Here is a 21,334-nt window from a genome sequence, read left to right as displayed (position 1 = left end):
TAAAAGCGGCTGTAACCGATCAGCTGAAGGCCATTCGGGTTTCTGAGTTCCAGCACTGCTATGAAGACTGGAAACAATGTCTCAGGCGCTGCGTGGTTTTTTCCGAAGGAACTATTTTGAAGGAGACAAAGTTAAATTATAGTTAAATTATAAATAAAAGTTCATCTCCAAAAAGTCTCATTACTTTATTTACAGACCTCATATGTACATGCTAGAACTATTAACTCAATAACGAATACGATAATATTCATGTTTTCGTCTTCGAGAAATATCATTTGGAGGGCCGGGAAAATGGTGCATACACATATATGCTACTGAAACACCACATATACATACACACATGACACTCACATTGCACAAGTGTGTTACGTATGTAACGCGATTTCAAAAATTCATATTCAGAGTACAGAGTAACACATTGGAGGGCTGATTGTATCATAATTATTGTCTCGCGTATGTATATTAAACGTTGCATCCAATCATAAAAGATCGGGATTCATTATCGATCAATTAATTCTCTTTATTGTGTTCGAATGATATTAATTTTCGCAAAGTATCTCTATCAGTGTTTCTTTGCGTTGTATAATTCTATTAAATTAATTCTAATAAAAATTACGAAATAAATGCCGAGAGGTATAAAGTTTTGGGGAATATATCTTAGCTGAAAAATTATTGCAAAATAGAAAATAAAATGTAAAGCTTCGAGATTGATTTTATTCACATCCGTAAACTCTGTAGTCTAATTATCGTCTAGCTGTACGCATTTTTAAGAAAGTCATAATGTAAAGTCGAAAAAGAATTATACATATATATCTTGACAATAGTCTACTTTTAAGTTTCAGTATAATTACTAACATAAAATTAACAGCCAAGTAAAACGATGTACGTGTCTCTTGGTTATCATTTAATTTTGCGAATTTTAATTTTACTCGATTCACTTTGAATTATTTACAGCGCCACAGATATCGCTTGTACATATATGTGTCGAAGAAAGAAAAGAGAAAAGTGTACGGATAAAAAACTCGCTCATTTAATATAATATATTCGTACGATTTTATACTTACTTTGTCGAATACTTTCACGCGTATGTTGAGCGACAAATATGTATGTGAGTTCGCTATAATAGGTATACAGTTTAGAAAGAATATATAGTACGTCGGGAGCAATAGAGTTGGCAGGCCAGATTTCCAGATATCTATTTTCTCTAGACTTTCCTACGAATTAGGTTAAAACACGCTGTTGTACTTAATTATTTAATTCGCTCCGAGATGTGACAAAACATTATAGCACGTAATACTATGTAAGTGTAGATGTGTATGTATATATCACAAAGATTCATCTCTTATATTAAGAACGTCGTTCTGGCACTTTTCTTTACGATCGCGTCGTTTGATTTTTCAATCGAGATGTCTTTTGTATAACTTTTCGATTAGGTTTACGATTGATTGATAAAACTATATGCATTTTAGCTCCGTCCCTTATATGTTATGAGAGATGCGAGTGCGCGCGCGCGAAAGGTATAAGAGTATATAAAATAGAACAGGTGGGTGTGCGTTTCTGAGTGGCCTTGTCCTTAAAGTCTGTGACACAGCGTCAGCCCTTCAGTGGGTTTTGCTCTGCCTACTTGTTCTGAATATATTATATATTAGTTTTATATATATATAATATATAAATATATATAACATATATATATTTATATTACATATATATAATATATATATATACATACACGAGGATATTGATTAATGATAAAAATGCTGTATATATACTTTCTAGCGAATCAAGGTGTGAAAATAAAATGTATTTTTATTCCATTATGCTTTTAAACATTCGACACATTCATACTTGATACATTCTTGAAGTATATTTATGTAAAGAGAAAATATTGAAAGGTAATATCATCATATCTCCGTATTTTAATTTCTCGACGATTTTAAAAACTAAGAAATCTTAATCGAATTTCAAAAATTTGAAGGAGATATATATCTCATACATATATCTTTATTACAAATACATATTTTCTAACAGATTATCATAAAGCACACCTTATTGTTTCTGCTGAGGATCACAAGTTGCATTACTGCCAACATGATTAAATAGTCGGTCCTTAATTATTTGTGCCATTAAACCGTGAATAACTTCGATAGTGGTCTTACAACTATCTCTGGTTGCTTTTATGAGTTTTTCCACTGTGCTGCGATCGTGTGGATCTGTGCCACCCAAAACAAATCCCCTACCCAAAGCTGACTCCGACTGTTCCAATTTATCCGACAAGTCGAATATCTGTCCAGTAGTGTAATCCGCATTTGTTAATAGGCTAGAAGAACTTAGAGTGTTGACCCAATATTTATTCCATAACGAATCGAGCAATCGTCTATCCAAGGAGGACTTGAAATAAGATACTTCCAAAGAATAATATTGTTTGCAATGAACACCAAAATCCTCGATCTTGTTCAACGGTATTGTCTGATATTCTGATGGTTCCTCGTTTGCAGGTTTATATCCCTGTACAAATAGATATGATTGAGAAATAATTTATAGTGCTTTCTCGCGATAAAGAATAATTCTAGACTCAAATTATTCTAGAAATGAGAGAAAAGAACATCATCTTTAATCTTCTAATTTTTAAGACAGATTGCTAATTCTAATTTTCAAACATTATAGCTCGATACTATACCTTTGGATAAGTTCTGAATGCGCCCAGGCAAACCTTGCCGGCAGAAATAGTTCTCACAGGATCTATGACAATGGCGACGAATGGCTCTTGAAAATTTTGATTTAGCATCTGGGTGGATACATCGATCCCAGATAACCAACATCCATATCCAGGATGACTGTGATACCAACCAATTGCATTTTCTTGCCTACCAACCTGAATGATAAATTATTATATAGATTACAGATTTAGCTTTGCATTGTTTAATATTTCTTCATTACAAAATAATATACATACCTGCTTAGCTGCTTCTATATAAGCTGTCATATATTCATAAGCTTGAGCTTGAGCATTCACTCTAGTTTCTGTGCCCTCGACTGGCAGTGCAAAGGAATCCATTACAATCATTGTATTGGCTGCTACTTTACCAAGTAAAAGCCCCATTACCTCCAGTGTTCCGCCAGATCGTGCATGCATAACCATTTTCAATAAAGCTAATGCAGATATTTTTATGTCTTTGAAGAAATGGGGACTAAAAGAAAATAAGAAAAGAGAACAATTAATACTTTTAGTTTTCTCATGTCCAAATTATTGATATTCTTACTCTTTTTCCCATGGTTTGGCAGTTAATATATCGTGTTGTTCTTTTCTATCATATCTGTAAATCTCATCCATGGTGCTAATAGTTTCAATGTTATTCGATAATTCCCATGTTTTTTGAGCAATACCGCTTTGTTCAGTAGAAGGCCCAGCCATATTGCCAAATATACCTGATAAAGATACTAATGTTAATAATAATTATAGGAGTAAAGATTAATGTATTTCATACACTCCATTTTATTATATCAACATTGTAACACGATAAAAATGCGAGTAATGAATTATAACAAACACCAATCTCCAAATAAAAATTTTTTTCTAGTTGGAACTATTTCCAACTCTACAAAATATTATTCAGCACATTTATATTTAAATTTTTAATACATTTGTGAGGTTAAGAACATCGAATAGTTTCGAATTGTCATCTGTCAATATAATTATTACAAACTACATATAAATATACTAACTAGACGTCGATTAGTTATACTTTTTAAAACACAATCGTGCTAATTATAATCCACTGAGCAACTTAAACATAGCTAAAATAATAGCGATTATTATTGCGCTCACTACTTTACGTGAGTTTACTATATTTTCAACGGTTAGAAACACATGTATATACACTGTGACAGTATCGATAAACAATTATCGATGTATCGATAGTGTATAATAATATCGATACTCTTTCTGTGACAACATTCCTTCTCAATGCGATCTTCAGTTTTCACACCTGCGAGAAAATCTTCATAATAAGTCAAAAGTCATGAGGTAAATTGTACATGAGACTGCATAATATTATAGTATGACCAAGTGTGATTAATCTCTCTTTTTTTATATTTTCATATTCATCCATATCATTATTTTACTTAAATGTTTGTGTATTTAATGTAAAAATTCGTCAAAATTATTTTTTGATCATTATAGATAAAAGTCATCCTGTTGGAAATTTTATTTGTCAACAATGAAAGGAGTAAATAGGTAATGAAATAAAAATAATTATCTACAATTTAAAGAAAATAATTCTCTCTCTCTCTCTCTCTCTCTTTCTCTCTCTAAATAAAAATATAACTGTAAATAATAATAATCGTGTATACAAAATAACATAATAAAATTTGAAGGAGTAAGAGAAAATAATATATAATCTCGAAAGAGTGATTATTTCTCTTAAGTCTATTTAAGGAATAAATCCAACCGGACGCACAAGCTGCTCTGCGATAACTCAACTTTCCCGCTTTTCCGGAAATCGTAGGTTCAATCGTTTCCGGAAAAGCGACCGGCTGATTGGTTAAAGCGCGTCGTTTCTTAGCGCGCGTTGCACGCACGTTAGCGCGTACCAACGAGGGACGGGGGCCACTTAGCGTCCGATCACCGTGGCGACGACGAACGTGCAACAACGTCGGACACTCGCGTGCGGATAGTAGCCTGTCGCATTGCACTATTTATATACGCGATGGGCGAACGAGCATTTGTCTGTTTCCGCTACTGCCTGATCGCCGGCGCGATCCTCCTCGGTGTAAGTTTTTCCAAATTCCTCAGTGTTTCTCGTTATTTTCCTCTCGCGATCTCAGACATAATTCGTGACGATCGTGCGTGAAGAAGATCGGACCTCGTTCGAACGAAACGAGCGCTATCGCGCTATTGTCCTCCACTGTATTTCCCATTTCCCATCAGCTGATCGAGATCTAGTTCTATTATTGCGATCGATCGCAATCAGCGCGCAGCTGTTCCGAGGTCGCGTGTAATTGGTGGCTTTTATTCGGCGCCAATCCTACTCGTAATTTGTGTCTACGATGGTGGCATGTAGGCATGCACGTGCGTGGTGTGCGTACGCGCGCGCGTGCGTGTGTGAGAAGTAACACATATTGCGACGAATGAAAGAGAGAATTAAATTTTTAAGAGTCTGGTGGAAGTTATATATGTAAGCGAGTTGTGTTTATTTTTACAACGATGCGTACTCTTTCTCAAAACGAAGAGACCCGCATGTTTTATACATATGTTGTCGAAATGAAATTTTTAAAATTGTAATTATCATTTTTGAAATATAGAACTTACACACAAACAGTATAGGATACGTAATCGCAATCGTTAAAAAAGAAAAATAGATATCGCATAATTTTTTTAAGACCCGAAATTATAATTTTTTAAATACTTGGGATTTTTAAATGACGTCAAGTTTTAATTTTGATTCTTAAAATAACTCGTTCATTGTTTAATATTTACAAAAATATAACAAAATCATCCATGGTTTCTTAGTTGATACTATATGTATGTATTAATTAATAAAAGTCAATAAGAGTTGAAGGAGACACTCTGTAACAATTATGAAATGACCTTAATTAACACTTTATTTTTCGATTGTGAAAATATCGCGGAAACAAAGCAATAGTTTTTTCGCGATAATACAATAATAATGTAATTTCGATTTCTTTTATTCTAAATTTTATTAATTTCTAAATTGCATTATATACACTTACATATATGTATTTGAAATATGTGTTCCTCAATATTAATATTTATTTCGTGATAAATTTTTTGTCCCATAATCGTCTATCGATAATTGCACTTTTTATTTTAACAGCTATCATCGTGATATTAACACGATAGTATCGCAAAATATGACGCAGTTTGGTTTAATTAAACTATGCCTCGCCTACTTAGATAAGATTTTATGTCTCTTCTCTCTTCATCAAATAATGTACATTTATTATTAGCTTGCATCATCCACGTAAATTTACCTGGTGATTTCGGGGAAGGGAACAACATGAGCAATCGACACATCGCAATCGCAACTTCTTATCTTTAAATTTTTTGTATACACATGATGCTTTTGTATACACGTGATTAAAAAATATTAATTAAAATGTATTGTAGGAAATATTTTTGAGTCATTATTTTAATGAAAAATGCTGTATAAAATATCAAAAATTACTAACATTTACAATAATGAAAATATAGCAGAAAGTATTCAACTTGAGAGAGCATGAAGATAAATCTTTCGTTTCTTTCATAGATTTCTGGTGCGGTCGTGAGCATATTCGCCGGTTACTTTATTTATCAGCTGCATGAATATGCGTCGCTTACACCTGATAACGTATGTGGCTCAGCCGCTACCTTGTTGGCCATGGGCGTTATCACTTGTGGAATCGGCTGGTTCGTCTGGCAATTTCTCAATTTTTCCAACAGAGGTCAAGTTATCATTGTAAGCTGATTTCTCCCTTTTTTATCTCTTTGATATTTATTAAAGAAGAGAAAAAAATTAGAAATTAAATTCTAAATAAAAATATGAACATACTTATTTTTTTTCGCATTTAGTTTGCCGTGACACTTACAACTATCACTCTGATCGAGACCAGTGTCGGAATTTGGGCCTTGGTACGACACGAACAAGTGGACGCCTTACCGTCTACGCAACATGACGAGATCTTTGCCCTCGCAATCACGGATGAGAAATCTACCTGGAATCATATGCAGTCTACGGTAAAAATTTCATTTTTTACATATTTGAATATTAAATTTTTTACTAGTACGATATTTAATTAATACACACACACAGTCTCGTGATATTTCGCAAATATCCGAAGCATTTGCGTTTCTTTTATAAAGATTTCTATAGATTCTTTTATAAGTTTTAAGATTTTACTGATTTTAAATTTAATAATATAATCAAACAATTTTAATATAATAAAACGAAATATTAAGTTTTATTTCATTAAAATTGTTTATGTTTATCAAACTTGAAGAAAGGAATTAAAAAAAGATATATAATAAATTTTATTAAATTAAATTTCTCAGTTACAATGCTGCGGAATAGACGGACCTTCCGATTATCGTGGCACAGATGCGATTCCTTGGTCATGTTGCAACACAACGAACCTCGCAAATGATACTGAAGGCATTTGCACTACTCTCTATAAGCGAGGATGTCAGCTCGTAGTATTAAATCGAACAAAATCGATCCTCCTTCACGTTTTTTTGCTTGCATTGTGTTCCGTGCTGTTACAGGTACATAATCTTGAAATTCCTTTCATCATGAATCGATATATCATATAATTAAAGTGTCACTTTCAGGTTTTTTTCGTAGCGTGCACTACTTGTTATGCCAGGATCTATAAAGATAAAATGGATAGAAGAAGGGCATCGGAAGTAGCCAAGCGCTTGTCTCTGCAAGAGCCGGATACTAAGGATATTCTTTTAACAGGTCGATCAAAATATTTGCACAATTCTGACAATTCCTAGCCAACGCCGCAAACCGCGAAAGACGAACATGTGCGTCATTTACAGATGTTGCGTCACTGTGATATGCGAAATACATTTCGCGTGGTGACAATATCTACGATATATAGGTATACGACTGATGCTGATATTGTTTCTGTCATACAGAGTTCTAGATCTGAAAAAATATTTTAGCAAATATTTTATTCTTTAAACAAATTTTCGAATTGATTTCTCTTCAGATGTAATATCAAGATCGCGTAATTCGTTACAATTTTCAACATAAATTTTTGTGAGAAATAAATCTCAATTAAAATTTTTGTTAAAATTAAACGAAAAAAGAAATTTTTTAATTCGCTTAGAAATATTTACCTTTAAAATACTTCTTTAAAATATTTTTCACTCTTGAACTCCCTGTATGAAGGAAGAAATAATAATAATATTTCGAGTGGTGCTAAACTTCCTTTGCATCTTATTCTTACTGCCGTTTCTTGAACAAATACCTCGCCAAGTTTTAGGATATAGAATGCTGAAATATTCGTGATTACAAAATGACATCAAATTATTACTGGTATTATATTCTAGTGATAGGTAAACATATATCAACTTTTTAAAATTTAATTTTATATTTTTTTAATTTTTTATTTTATTTAGCAATGTCACTTCTCTCACTGCAATTATGATTTTGTTTTCGAAATATAATATCTCTTTGTTAACATAAAATGAGCAAAATATCAAAGTCTACATATATAATCTTTTAGTTTAGTTTTTGTACTTAATATATATTTCTTGCAAAAGCCATTACATAAGCAATACAGTGCACAGTGCAATGCTTTATACAGTCAACGATACGTAAAAATAGAATAACGTAGACACCTGGTATATACGTTATTCTCACATAAATCTAAGAACACTTAACTTTAGATAAATTAACACAAGAGATAAGTTTTTTTCGATATAAAACTAGTATAATCGCGTGAATGTGTGCAGCTTTTCATTTTATATATTCTTTTCTTATATTTATTCTTAATATTAAATACAAATTTTTTGTGAATTTTGGAAATATGTACGAAGATGGAAACTATTTTCTACAAAGAGCACATGAATGTACAATCTTCCTTAAGAAAAATGTGTTTGAATTGAGATTTTTTTTATTAATACTAAGCGATTTTTAGTATCCACTGATCTTTCCTTATCTTTACAGCATATGATTTACGCTAAAAAATAATTAAAAATAATTAAAAAATTGAAATGATCAAAAAAATGATCAAAAAATTAAAATATGACAAAACAAATTTCACTGAGATAATTTTCTTAATGTTACATTTAAATAAGAAATTTTTTATATATTTCACTTAAATAAGTATTTCGCACGATAAGAATTAAGAATTAAGCCTAATCACATATTTTTAGAGCGATGTCGTGTAACACGTCATCGTGATGACTAAATTCTCGTCAACTATGTCATATTTATATTTCGATTTATATTTATTCATCTTTAAAAATCTTGCAAAGAGATAATTTATTTCTATTTAATTAAATTAAATTTTACACGCATTTAATTAAAAAATTTTACAAGCATATAAAAGATTTTATATTTAGTGCTCATTATTCTTTCTTATAATTACAAGCATAATTAAAAATTTCATTTACAATCTATCAAATTACTCGAAATTTTAATGATCAAACTTCATTATAATTTAGATTGATACTTATTATTAGATTTTTAGCAAATAAGATTGCAACAGATTAGATTAGGCAATATTGTGCTATCTAAAATTAACTGAGAAAAATTTCGAATATCAAATATCTTCCTGATTTATCTAAAATACAACTGCAATACATAATAAATATATCATTAAATAAATTAGTATCAAATTAATTATAAATTAATATCAATAACTCGACTTGAAATACAAATATTTATGTGGTGCGTATATATCACATAAATATTTAAATTTAAAATCGAGTTATTAATTGATATTAAATCATTATTATCTATTTAATTTCTTCTTTTACTTCTATTTAATTTCTTATTCATTAGAGATTCCTTAGAGATTTCTACAGTTAAGATATATTTCCTTTATTTATATAAAGTGACATTAATTAATTAAAATTATATTGCTCTCATCTATTAAATCTGATCATATGTTAATGCATATGTTAATGTGATATTATTTAATCATCGGTGATTCAGCTTGTATACTTAAGAAATTTTTCACATGCATACATTATCTCGTTAATTAAAGATATAAAATTATTGCGTTGTTATAAAAAGAAATAATAATGCAATTTCAGAATATTAAGATAATATGAATTGGACAATACCTTATCGACGCATTCATGGAAAACTCTTCGGTATCTAGTGTAATCTGATGTGCGCGCCATTTTACCGCGAATCGCCCTTTCGAACTAACTTCGGGAAAACTCGTGCGTCATCGTCGCCGGTTCACGCAAAGCGTCACTGGAAGAGTCAGTTAAATTCGAACCGCCGATCGCGTCAAGGTGTGTCGTGAACGAGTCCGTTCCGCCTCCGATCGGAGTCCTGATTTATCGTCCTCGCAAAGCGGTTTCTCCTCTACGTGAACCACTGAATTAAACGAATCAACAATCAAGATGGGGTGCGGAATGGGAATGATCAAGTACCTCCTCTTCATATTTAACTTCATCTTTGCGGTAAGTTCAGAAAAGGAAGAGAAAGAGGGCGTCATTATGACGCCATAACTTTACGAAAGTAAAGAGGACGTGTCTGTCGTTTTTTAGCGGTAACTACCAGCATGAAAAACCGTCTATTTATTATTGCGCGTAAAAGTAAAACGGTGACATTAGAGGCCTTTTATCTCTCTGTCTTTAGCGATTATAAAGTCATTGTATAAGTCCAACAATTTCCATTCATTCGAGCTGCTTGAAGAATCCAGGTTTCTGAGATTCGGTTGCAGCGAATCCTTTTAAGTGGCCTTTTCATTGACGCTATTTTTTAGCGTCAATGAAATTGCACCTTTAAAGGCCTAATCAAATCTTCACAAATAAACGTCTTCGTATCGTGTGTGCTTTCGAAGATCGTGCTCGATAATCAAAATTGAACGGCGACGCATCTAGCGCTATAAATGCGCATGCGAAAGTATACAATTTTACGTAATACATGCCACTCCTTGTATATATAAGTAAGACATTTGTTTACTTTCGCTCGTTCCGCGAATTCGTCGATGATGCTGTTGCTCAGTCTTATGTGCTCTCGTCCTTGAGACACGTGAATCGCGTGTCCTGTCCCGTAATTGCATGCGTGACAGTTGCAATTGTCACGTTAATAAGAGGACCATTCTAATTTTTTTATATGCTTCCTCCTGTGTGCGTTCTTATTCGTGGAACGGATAAGATCGCAAGATTATTCTTGTAAAAGAATAAGGAAAAAATTATTCTTACATTGGAATTTTACAAGTGTTGTGTCATGTAAAAAAAACATATTGAACATGTTAAATATTTATTAAAATTGTACACAGAGAATTAAGGAAAAAAATTAATAATTTGAATTTATGCGTTTAATTAATAATTTCTAATCGAAATATTTAAATCAAATACATTATATTTAAATTAAATATTTAAATATTCGAATTAAAAAAATGTTAACTAAATACATTTACTAAGTTAACAATTTTTTCTTCAGTAGTGTATCAATGTCTTGCTTTTTTCATTGAATAAAAAATTTTTTTAAATAAAAAATGTAAGCGTTTGACTTGCTTTTGTCGTTTATGGTTATTAACCATATATAAGCAATTTGCAATAAGCATATGAGAGATCATGTAATTCTATTTTCTTGTATGCTTTTAGGCTTCCTGTTAAATATCTAACGACTTAATGACTTGTAAAGGACATCTAATGGCTCCATTATTGTGGAGACATTTGAACGTAGAACAAAATATTTAGGATATAAATATGTTGCAGAGCAAAAAAGACAGAGAGAAAAAGAGAGGTGTGATCATGTTTATGAGTCAGCTTCTAGTATACATATAAATATTGTCTTCGTGTAAACGCAACTGACTCATAGCGATAAGAAAAACCAAGGTTGATATAAAACCATGTAACGCCACAATCTAACGTGTTACACATATGTATCTCTCCTGCGTGCACCTGTCACAACATTTTTCAATTGCGAATATCAATTTATCTCTGTTTGCACGTTATCAATAACATTTATCTGATGATCATTGCTTACAAAAAATTTACAATTATAGCAGTTTGATTTAAGAGAAAATCGAAAGTCAAATCCTTATACCTATTTTTATACGTATTTTTTATCTACTTCATATAATGTTATTTTACATTATATTTTACATTATATTATGTTATTTTACTTCGTATAATGTTATTTTAAAGCAGAAGAGAAAAATATAATTTATACTTCTTGTTATTATGCCTATGACTAATTGCAAGACAATCAGTCATCAATATTGCCATTGTTTACTTATCAATCGATAAAATCAATTTTTAAATTCATCGTTATCTCAATTAATTCTGTTATCATTAGCAGTAGAATTCATAATATTTTTTCGTCTTTCTGACTTTAAAAATGAAGCAATTTCATTGAGAGAGGTCTGAGTGAAAGATGAAGAGCAGTGAAAGAATAAAAAAAAAACCGAGACATATGCGTGTTAATACGTGTCTAGAAATATGCATGTTAATACGTGTCTAGAAAAATAAAAGAAAAAGAGATACGTCTATCTCGTTTTACTAAAATATCATTAATGAAGTTTTTTGAAGTCATGTAATTTCTTTAAAAATCTATGATTGCGTAACATTTTCTTTAAAAACTCTATGATTGCGTAACATTTTCTTCGCAAGAAAACCTCAATTTAGGAAACTGACCTCAATTTAGGAAAAGAGACGGATATATTGTTTTCTTTAGCGGATAATATTCTCAATTAATCGATGACGGAATTTTATGGGAGATTCTCATTCAATACACACATTCACGAGGACTTCATGATGACGATCGAGGGGATACTCCTTTACGATCTTCCTTTCCGCTCGGTTGGCTTGCCATGGTCTGGTCACAATGGTCGTTTCTTACTGCTCCCAAGGTTTCCCCTCTTGTTTTCTCCCTTCTCACATAGTCGTAGTCGTCGTACATTGAATTTTACCAAACATCCGCGAAACTCGTTCTCTTGAAGGACAAAAGATCTTGTAAGAGACTATGGCGTCTCTCTCCCGTTTCATCTTTTTCTTTTATCCAAAAATCGATACATGATGGTAAAAATGAGCTAACGCTAAAATTAATAATTATGCGTCAAAAATGCGTCCCAACGAAGAGGAGCCGAGATGATCTAGTTAAAGCTGTACAATTGTCGTAAAATCTTGCGTTTTATATTATTTTGCTATTTTCTCTTCCAATCTGTCGTCATAAATTTAATATATAATTACGCATCGAAGGGAAAAATATCTGCTAGATACATTATCTTAAAAGTTGAATTTTATCAATTAAAATACAATGTTATAAAATTCGATATTATAAATACATAATTTCATTGTCCGATATAATATTGAGGCATAATTATTCACATCTTACACTTGGAGCAGATTCTCATAATAAATAAAATTAATAATAAAAAAAATATATTAAATTAATTGACTTAATAATTGCTTAAGATATTGTTTATCATTACATTCTTGTTCGCTGAAGTTTAACATTGTCTCGTTTGCATTATTTATCTGTCGTATATCAACGATAGACGATTCATTTGTCTCGTAGAAGTAATCTAGACTTTTATATACAGAGTGACTAAAATTAGCAGACATGATCTCGTTGCTCAGCTATGCACGCATACTTTAACAGCAGCAATAGACCGAAGACAAATATTATCTTTTTCTTGCCGCGAGATATTCTTTTATTTTATTTAATAAAAAGAAGAGCATAGATAATTGATCGCGTAAGAAATTTTCCAAGAATTAATGAGAAACGAAACTATGATTAAAAGTGTATCAATCCAACTCATCATTCCTAATGATTAGTAATATATAATAGGAATGACTAAGAAGCATTTTTTGATCAAGAAGCATTTGTGATTAAGAAACTATTAAGAGTAATCTATCATTATGTTTAAGTCAGTAGTTATTTATTAATATTAAACATGACAGGCATTCTATCTCCAAATAAATTTGAAAATAATTTTGAATCGAAATTTGCTTATGGTGAGATTTAATTACATATCAAATTTCATACTCGTTTAGAAAGCAGATATTTTCCAATTTCTGTTTCGAGAATCTTATTTTTGATCCGAAGTTTTATATGCTCTTTTTTTCCTACACTTATTATTTTCCCATATTTGAAGAATTAAAGTTCCATTTTTTCAAATCTAAATCTTTATGTTTTCGTTTTTTTTTTGTGTCTTTTATTCTTAATAAATCGATAAATTTTTTACACAGTAAATGACGTTTATATCTGTGAACTTCCTTGTAAGAGAATTTGTAACGAAAAAGTTAGATAATTGCAAGAGAAAGATAGTTGTTTTTTTAAGAGCGATTTTGCTCACTTCTCACATTTGTTTTCTGATTTGTTCTTGCAAATTAATTTTTTTTAAATGTATGATTTACCTCCTTTACAAAACATGTTCGTTTAATTTCGTAATTGTAGTCATTCACCGAGACAAATCATACATCATTGCATATTGAGAAATATCATTGTTTATGTAAATTTTCTATTGATAGCTCGAAGCATTGTCTAGAAGCTGTCTTGATAAGGCAAGGAAACAATCTGCTTACAAATTAATTAAATATCGACACTTATTCATGAATGGAATCATTCTATGATTATTTAACGATCCATTCGTAAATGTAAATGATGTAATTTCATTAGATTCTTTTTATCACATAACGAGCACATAAACATTGCTTATCTCGTTTTTTTTTTATTATCATGATTATATTTTTTCAATTTTGTCCTATTTTTTCTATTTTATAAATATTTATTTAATAATAATATTGTTTTAATTATTCAAATGATGAAGCAACTAAAAGTTATTTGCGTAATTTATACGCAAAAAATACATCACGTTGTGCTAAGTAATTATTAATAATTAAACAAGCATTAATTAGAAGTAGGTATCATATTTACATAAAATATTGCCGTTATATATATATATATATATATATATATATAATATACCATTATATACATAAAAAAAAACATTTTTTGATGCTTTGATATAAAACATATTTTTTTGAATAATTTAATTCACGATATGTTCTCATTTCTCTTTCTTTTAACATATTTAATGATAAAAATTGCGTATGCTTAAATACCTATAACAATGCTTTGTTATATAAACTTCTTTATGTTCTTGAAAATATGACAAAAAATGATGTCCGATGTTACTTTATTGTAGTGCTTATGTATACATTTCCTGTTGCGCGCATAATCGTTTTTTTTTTTTGCGTATTCTTTCGTGAAAAGCTGTGGCAACAGAGATATCGTTATCAGTTATTTTGCAATTTTCGCGATTAATTACGCAACTTCATACAATGTGACCGTATATTGAGTGGAAATTGGTTCAGGAAAACTGATGTATTCGACAATTTTGTTTCCCAGAATAATTCACGAGAATGTTTTATCTGGAAATAGATATGAAACCTACTTGACTTTGAAGGTAGATTATAATAATCTAATACAGTTAATGTTTTTCACATAAAAAAGTGATCGACAATATTTTCAGAACACATAAGTAATGAATCTTATTTATTTTATTAATTTGCCATACAGATTTTTTTTGAGTGATAAATTAATTTTACTTTTAATAATATACACTGAAAACTAAATATTATTAATAAACGATGTAATTTGCATTAAAAAATAATTTTACACTTTGTGCAGTTAAAATTCTGGTATTCTAATATTTTTTTAAATGTCTTCTAGATTTCTTTTTATGGATAGCATGAATATCATATGCCATCTTATCGATTATATTTATAACATGTTTGTTTCTGATTATTAACGATATTTAATTATAGTGAAATGTTATCTACGCGATATGTTTATCCCGAACACAATCATATCATTCTGAGAAAAGATAGGATTATGATTTGCCTTTAAGAATTAGAATTTTATTTATGAATTAAGCTAACTTCCAAATTTTTGTATTGAAATATTTTTTTTGTAAATTAATACATTGCGATACCTTGTAAATTAATTACTTCTATTAAATTACTTCTATTAAATTATAATAATCAAATCAGACTTGAATAATCAATATCAGACCAGAATAAAAATAATTAGAAGAATCACTATTACTCTCATTGTTAGATTAGAGAGAATATATTATAATTTTTTCTATTGTTAAAAAGAAATTTTTTTTAAATATTTCTAACATTGATTATTTTCCTTTATTTTTTTGCAATAAAAGGTATCTCTTCCTTATGGTATTATCTTCATTTTTGGCTGGTGATGAAGTCTGCTACTTATCAGCTTTTTACCATTTCGATGATGATAAAAATGAGACAGTTTCGATAATGATTTGAATGATGATGAAAAGCTATTATCTTTCTTTATCTATTTATTAATTCATTATCTTTCTGTTGCTTTAGGTTGAAATCACGTTGCGCATTATTTCCGTATAATTCTGTGCGCGAATTTCCTGTATATCATGTGCATTTCATTAACGTTGTAATTTGTAATTTTCATTCTCTATCAGATTTCTCGATGCTAATGAGCACTTCCCAATGTATAATTTTTCGTAATTATAGCGTTATATACCTTGGCTGCATCTATTCTGTAACTTATTATATTGTTTTGATAGATTAAAACTTTTCGCACTAAATTTATTATGAAATTAATTATTTATTTTCATACATTTTCTGAAATTTTACGAAAGATGAAAATGAAATAGTATGTGAATACCAAAAAATCGTATTATATTATTGTTATAGATATGTTTTAAGAAAACAATTATATTTGTAAAGTTACGAAACTTGTTGACGTTTATTTGTTTAAAGTTAAATAAATTAAAATTTGTTCTGCGAAACATGATTCTGAAAATAAGATTCTCTTCGATTTCTTATCGATAATGATTAATTGTTATTCATGTTTGTTATCTGCGATGCTACAGACATTTTATGATACATGTATTTTAGATATTATTAATTATTCTTTTTAATTTTAACAAGCGATATATAAAAAAAGTCTGTATTTGATAAATTATTTATCGTATTATCTACATGTTATGCTTCAAGTACCTTTAAAATCAATATTAAATTTATCAAAGAGGAGCGTGAAAAATTTCTATAAGATTATTATACGTTGTCTTGTATCTTTTATTACAATTTCTCTAGGCTAGAATTTCATTAGGCTAGATTTATTTGCATAAATATCTATTATGCAATGAGGTAAATCAACCTATTTTCAACCTGCGTTGTCAACCTGCGTTGTCAACCTGTTTTCTAGATGTGGGCAAATATTTAATTTAAACCTTATCCTCTCTAGTGTTCGATCGATACCTTTCTTATCGATCCTCATACAATAACCGCATGAAAAATTCTCGTTTTTTCTTCAAATCTCACGTATATTCAATGTTAAAAAAGCAAACTTACACAGCAACACTTACACAGAAAAAAAAAGAACATTCTCTTTTTGAAAATATATTTAGTTTTAACATGGAAACCTTAAAATGAGATTATATTGCGTTAATAAAAAAAAATATAATTGCTTGAATAATTGCTTACTTGAATGAAGCCATTTTATATAGTTCAATCAAGAAAAATATATTCTTATGATTTAAGATTTAATTTTTCTTGCATGGAAAAGAAACAATGTTAGATAAAAAATAACATTTTTAAATCAAATATTATAATTTTCTTAAGGTAGAATTAAATAATTATATATTCTTGAGGTAACAATTACAATATTAAAATAAGACTATAATATTGTTGAAATTTAAATTATTATTTTTCTAAGAAGATTATAAATTGTTGCGTATATACGAAACAATGAATGCGTTAGTTTAAGTATATAAGTTTTGATTTGACACTTATTTTTTTCTGTGTAACAAGAATTTAGATAAAAACATTACTTCAAGTCGAGATTTCACGCTTATATTGAACGACAACCTCGAAATTGAGGCTATTGTAATGAAAATACGGAAGTACGAGTTGTTTCTGTGAAAACCTTTTGTGGGGACAATGTCGGCACCGTTGTCGGCATGTATAATCTTGGAGGCAATTAATTCTACAAGAATGAATCCGCACGATGATGTCATCTCAGCTCACATGCACACGACACTTATACTATTTCGATAATTTCAATATATCACGGCAATAAAGATCGCATTTTCTATAGCAGTGTTTCCCAACCAAGTGCAAACGTCACAATCGTCGTGCTTAGCGAATCTTTAAATAAAATCAAACTTAATTAACATTGTAACGAAAACAATTGATTAGCGGTTATTATCGCTTTTTTAATTAATTTACTAATAAACCTCCAATTGACTCCAATTGATCATCATTATTCTGAGAATTGTTCTGCCCTTTTCTTCAGCTCTGCTTTCCCATATGCTTTTTCATTTTATACACGATGTTACTTTACAATGTAGTTCTGATTGATCTGAAACTAGGACGGAAGTTATTAGAGACATTGAATCGATCGAACCAACGCACTTATTATTAGAACATTCGTCGTTTTACTTACGTACTGAATAAGTGCATTAGTTCACCTGTGGTGATCTCAAGATCGACTATATAGCACAGCAACACATAAAAATAACACGTAGTCAATGTTTCAAGGACGATTCCAGATATCTGAGAACGTTTAACGTAAATATTAATAAACGTTTGTTTGTTCAGTTATACAACCTATTTCTATCTCATATTATTGGGCAACAATGTGGAACGCACACTTGGCAACAATAGCTTCATCTGATTACAACAGTAATCAGTAATCGAGTAGCCAAACTTATTCTAAAATATGTTGCATGTTTGGTTTTCCATTAATAATTATATATTTAGTAACGAAATAAAAAATACTGCATAAATGCATGTAAATATATTGAAAATTGCTTAGAAAAAACAATTATATTTGCGAATGTATATTAAACTCCAAAGTTTTATATTTATAATATAAATTCCGTAATATATTGTTTTAATCTTTATGTAATGTCTGCGATAATTCACATTATCGTATATTTTTAATGTAATAATAAAGCATATTGTATCTAAGCATATTGTAATTTTTATATAAACAATATAATCATAATCATTAATGTCCATTTAAAAAAACGTGAAATAATATTTATCTTGCATAACAAGAATTACATTATTAGCTATTAACAAAATAAAATATATAATAAAATTATTAATAAAATAGCGAAACGAGAGTTAAATTGTAAAAAATATAGAAAAGTATTGTAAATATATGACGATGATATATATAATGATATTAAAATACGAAATCTCTTATTGCAGCTATGCGGTCTGGCCATCTTGATCGTGGGCGTTCTTGTTCACATAGAAGATAAAAAGTATATCAACGAAATGGACGGGCTCACTGATAATCTTACATTCCAATCGATAGCATTGATCGTCATCGGCAGTATCATCTTTATCATCGCCTTCTTCGGATGCTGCGGAGCGATTCGCGAGAGTCATTGCATGGTCATCACGGTAAACCATCCAGCAATCTCGACTTATCTTTACTTACATTGATATATTTTAATTTAAGAAACTGGACAGGTCACTGAACTATGTCGAAAGTTAATAAATCTAATATATTTCAAGATTCATAAATTTGATATTGCGCAAAGCACTTTTAACCTTTGTGAATTGAAATCTTTACTTTATTATGAATATAATTTAAATAGAATATAATTTAAAGTTACAAATACTTTTATATCAAATTGCCTTTTTTATATTGACAGTACACAAAAATTTATGAAAACAAAAATTTTAATTCTACGAGATAAATCTTTTCTTATTCACACAAATTAATTTTATATTTTAAAAGACTGTTTTGCATAATGTCAAATAATAAATCTCAAAAGTTATTTATTAATTTTTGATGTAGCTGATTCAGTTCTTGGTTATATAAATAAAACATCAAATTTAATATATTTATAAATTTGAAAATATTATAGAAATTTTATAGAATTGAAACGCGAATGAAATTTATTACATTTTCCGATTTGTGTCTTTATATTCAGTTTTTATTTATCCATTTATTTGTTTTTATTTATCTATTATTTCAAGAATATATTTGTCATAATACGTTTTTGTAATAATATGTTTCTTAAACAACACGTGATTATTATTTGAATCAAACAGCATAATCATTTAATATGTGACAATTTTATCTAATATATGTTTTTCATATAGTTTGCATCTTTACTTTTAACAATCCTGATTATACAAGTGGCTATTGCGATCTACACGTTTGTTGCGTTGAAGAATGCTGACGAGATCAATTTCAAGGAGGAATATAAGACAAAAGTCTTCGACAAATACAATTCCTCGGAAGAGACAAAGGAATTAGTAAATTTGATACAAAAAGAAGTAAGACTGTCTTTTGAAATAATAGTTTTTTACACGTACAAAACAATATATCACGTTACATTATTATTCAAATTTTTGGCGCTCTCAGCTTGTAGTTTAGTAAAATACTATTAGAGATCTTGAATATAATAACTGCATGTAACATTGAAAATAGTTTAAATGAATATGTTTTTGGATTTATACATAATCAATATTTCTATGTATTTCTATGTAAAATGAATTTTTGCAGCTGGAATGTTGTGGTGTTGACAGCTATAATGATTTCAACGGAAATATTCCGGGAAGTTGCTGTGGTAAAAATTCGAGTGACACTTGCCACCAGCAAGACGCTTACCACAGAGGTTGCGTAATCGCACTAAAAGATTTCTTTAAATATGCAAGCGCGATAGTAGGTGGCATCGCTCTGGGTATCGCTGCAATTGAGGTAAATAAATCCCGGGCGAGTTTATAAAGAGATTAAATAAAACTAGAAAATTATCTTATATGTATCGAAAAGATATAATAACTGAAAAAGAGATATGACAAAAGATAATTTTAATAATTTTATATCTGAGCTCAAAAAAGAGTTTCTCTTTTAAGTTTTCAAACGTATAAATTTGTGTTCTTATCAGTTTTCATTTATCCTCATGATTATTTTGCATTAATTGTATGTGCGTGTTATTCAATTTTTTCTCAGCTGATCGGTATCATCTTCGCGCTATGTCTGGCAAATTCCATAAAGAACGCCGAACGCAGAGGCTACAGTGTATAAAAATGGAGCATTGCGAAGGACATCGCCGCGGGCGGGAAACATAACATACGCAACAACGTTTTTACCTATCTATTACCGTCAGCGTACATTCGTCTATAAAATGTGATAAAATATTTACGCTTTCCATACACAATAGATTAAATTAAATTAAATTATTTTTTCTTTCCGGGCAGAAAACAAGTATGGAGCAAAAAAGTGTCTCTTTATATTTCTCTTTCGAGTCTCTTTGCGCGTTGTAAATCATAACTAAAGCATAAAGATAACATATCAATTTCAATAAAATATATTTTTACTTTCTAACTTGAAGAACTTAAATTCTACATTAAAAATTTAACATAGAAGTTGACGTACGGATCTGGCGATGACCGTAAATGATTACTGAGGTTAAATATTTTTTTTTCTTTTATAAAAATTTTATACAATTATATTATTTTGATATGGTATCGCTTTGACTCACATTTTTCCTACCTATTTTCGATAATAATTAGATAAATGCGAAATAAACTAAAATATTTAATTATATATAATTATATATATATACGTGTATATATGTAATTATATATAATATAATTATTTAATGTATAGGGATC

General features: G+C 29.7%; 3 protein-coding genes and 1 long non-coding RNA gene across 4 annotated transcripts; 2 read left to right on the top strand and 2 right to left on the bottom strand.

The window, feature by feature from the left end:
* Positions 1-1,722: 1,722 nt before the first annotated feature.
* Positions 1,723-4,026, bottom strand: LOC105258426 (COP9 signalosome complex subunit 5). The gene is made up of 5 exons (XM_011269664.3): positions 3,724-4,026; positions 3,261-3,426; positions 2,954-3,188; positions 2,678-2,872; positions 1,723-2,505 (listed from the first exon to the last, which is right to left on the bottom strand). The coding sequence occupies exons 2-5, from the start codon at positions 3,410-3,412 to the stop codon at positions 2,047-2,049; spliced, it is 1,041 nt and encodes a 346-aa protein (XP_011267966.1). The 5' UTR covers positions 3,413-3,426; positions 3,724-4,026; the 3' UTR covers positions 1,723-2,046.
* A 417-nt stretch (positions 4,027-4,443) lies between these two features.
* Positions 4,444-7,777, top strand: LOC105258425 (tetraspanin-18). The gene is made up of 5 exons (XM_011269663.3): positions 4,444-4,769; positions 6,267-6,455; positions 6,569-6,733; positions 7,049-7,258; positions 7,325-7,777. Exons 1-5 carry the CDS (start codon positions 4,707-4,709, stop codon positions 7,490-7,492), a joined length of 795 nt encoding a protein of 264 aa, XP_011267965.1. The 5' UTR covers positions 4,444-4,706; the 3' UTR covers positions 7,493-7,777.
* Positions 7,461-9,885, bottom strand: LOC112639022. The gene is made up of 3 exons (XR_003123255.1): positions 9,797-9,885; positions 7,841-7,997; positions 7,461-7,646 (listed from the first exon to the last, which is right to left on the bottom strand). It is a non-coding gene; the product is annotated as an uncharacterized LOC112639022 (long non-coding RNA).
* Positions 9,886-9,930: 45 nt separating this feature from the next.
* Positions 9,931-21,087, top strand: LOC105258424 (23 kDa integral membrane protein). The gene is made up of 5 exons (XM_011269662.3): positions 9,931-10,144; positions 18,911-19,108; positions 19,817-19,993; positions 20,223-20,417; positions 20,670-21,087. Exons 1-5 carry the CDS (start codon positions 10,085-10,087, stop codon positions 20,742-20,744), a joined length of 705 nt encoding a protein of 234 aa, XP_011267964.1. The 5' UTR covers positions 9,931-10,084; the 3' UTR covers positions 20,745-21,087.
* Positions 21,088-21,334: the final 247 nt, after the last annotated feature.

This window comes from Camponotus floridanus, unplaced genomic scaffold (assembly GCF_003227725.1).
Source record: "Camponotus floridanus strain SB8 unplaced genomic scaffold, Cflo_v7.5 scaffold43, whole genome shotgun sequence".
Lineage (NCBI taxonomy): Eukaryota > Metazoa > Arthropoda > Insecta > Hymenoptera > Formicidae > Camponotus > Camponotus floridanus.
This window is presented reverse-complemented; position numbering and strand designations above follow the sequence as displayed.

Excerpts from the sequence above, each read along its gene's own strand:
- LOC105258426 (XM_011269664.3), bottom strand. The coding sequence starts at position 3,412 with ATGGCTGGGCCTTCTACTGAACAAAGCGGTATTGCTCAAAAAACATGG. Across the intron at positions 3,189-3,260 it reads GCCAAACCATGGGAAAAAGA|TCCCCATTTCTTCAAAGACA; the intron begins GTAAGAATATCA and ends ATTTTCTTTTAG. Across the intron at positions 2,873-2,953 it reads ATATAGAAGCAGCTAAGCAG|GTTGGTAGGCAAGAAAATGC; the intron begins GTATGTATATTA and ends TTTATCATTCAG.
- LOC105258425 (XM_011269663.3), top strand. The coding sequence starts at position 4,707 with ATGGGCGAACGAGCATTTGTCTGTTTCCGCTACTGCCTGATCGCCGGC. Across the intron at positions 4,770-6,266 it reads CCGGCGCGATCCTCCTCGGT|ATTTCTGGTGCGGTCGTGAG; the intron begins GTAAGTTTTTCC and ends TTTCTTTCATAG. Across the intron at positions 6,456-6,568 it reads ACAGAGGTCAAGTTATCATT|TTTGCCGTGACACTTACAAC; the intron begins GTAAGCTGATTT and ends TTTCGCATTTAG.
- LOC105258424 (XM_011269662.3), top strand. The coding sequence starts at position 10,085 with ATGGGGTGCGGAATGGGAATGATCAAGTACCTCCTCTTCATATTTAAC. Across the intron at positions 10,145-18,910 it reads TATTTAACTTCATCTTTGCG|CTATGCGGTCTGGCCATCTT; the intron begins GTAAGTTCAGAA and ends CTCTTATTGCAG. Across the intron at positions 19,109-19,816 it reads GTCATTGCATGGTCATCACG|TTTGCATCTTTACTTTTAAC; the intron begins GTAAACCATCCA and ends TTTTTCATATAG.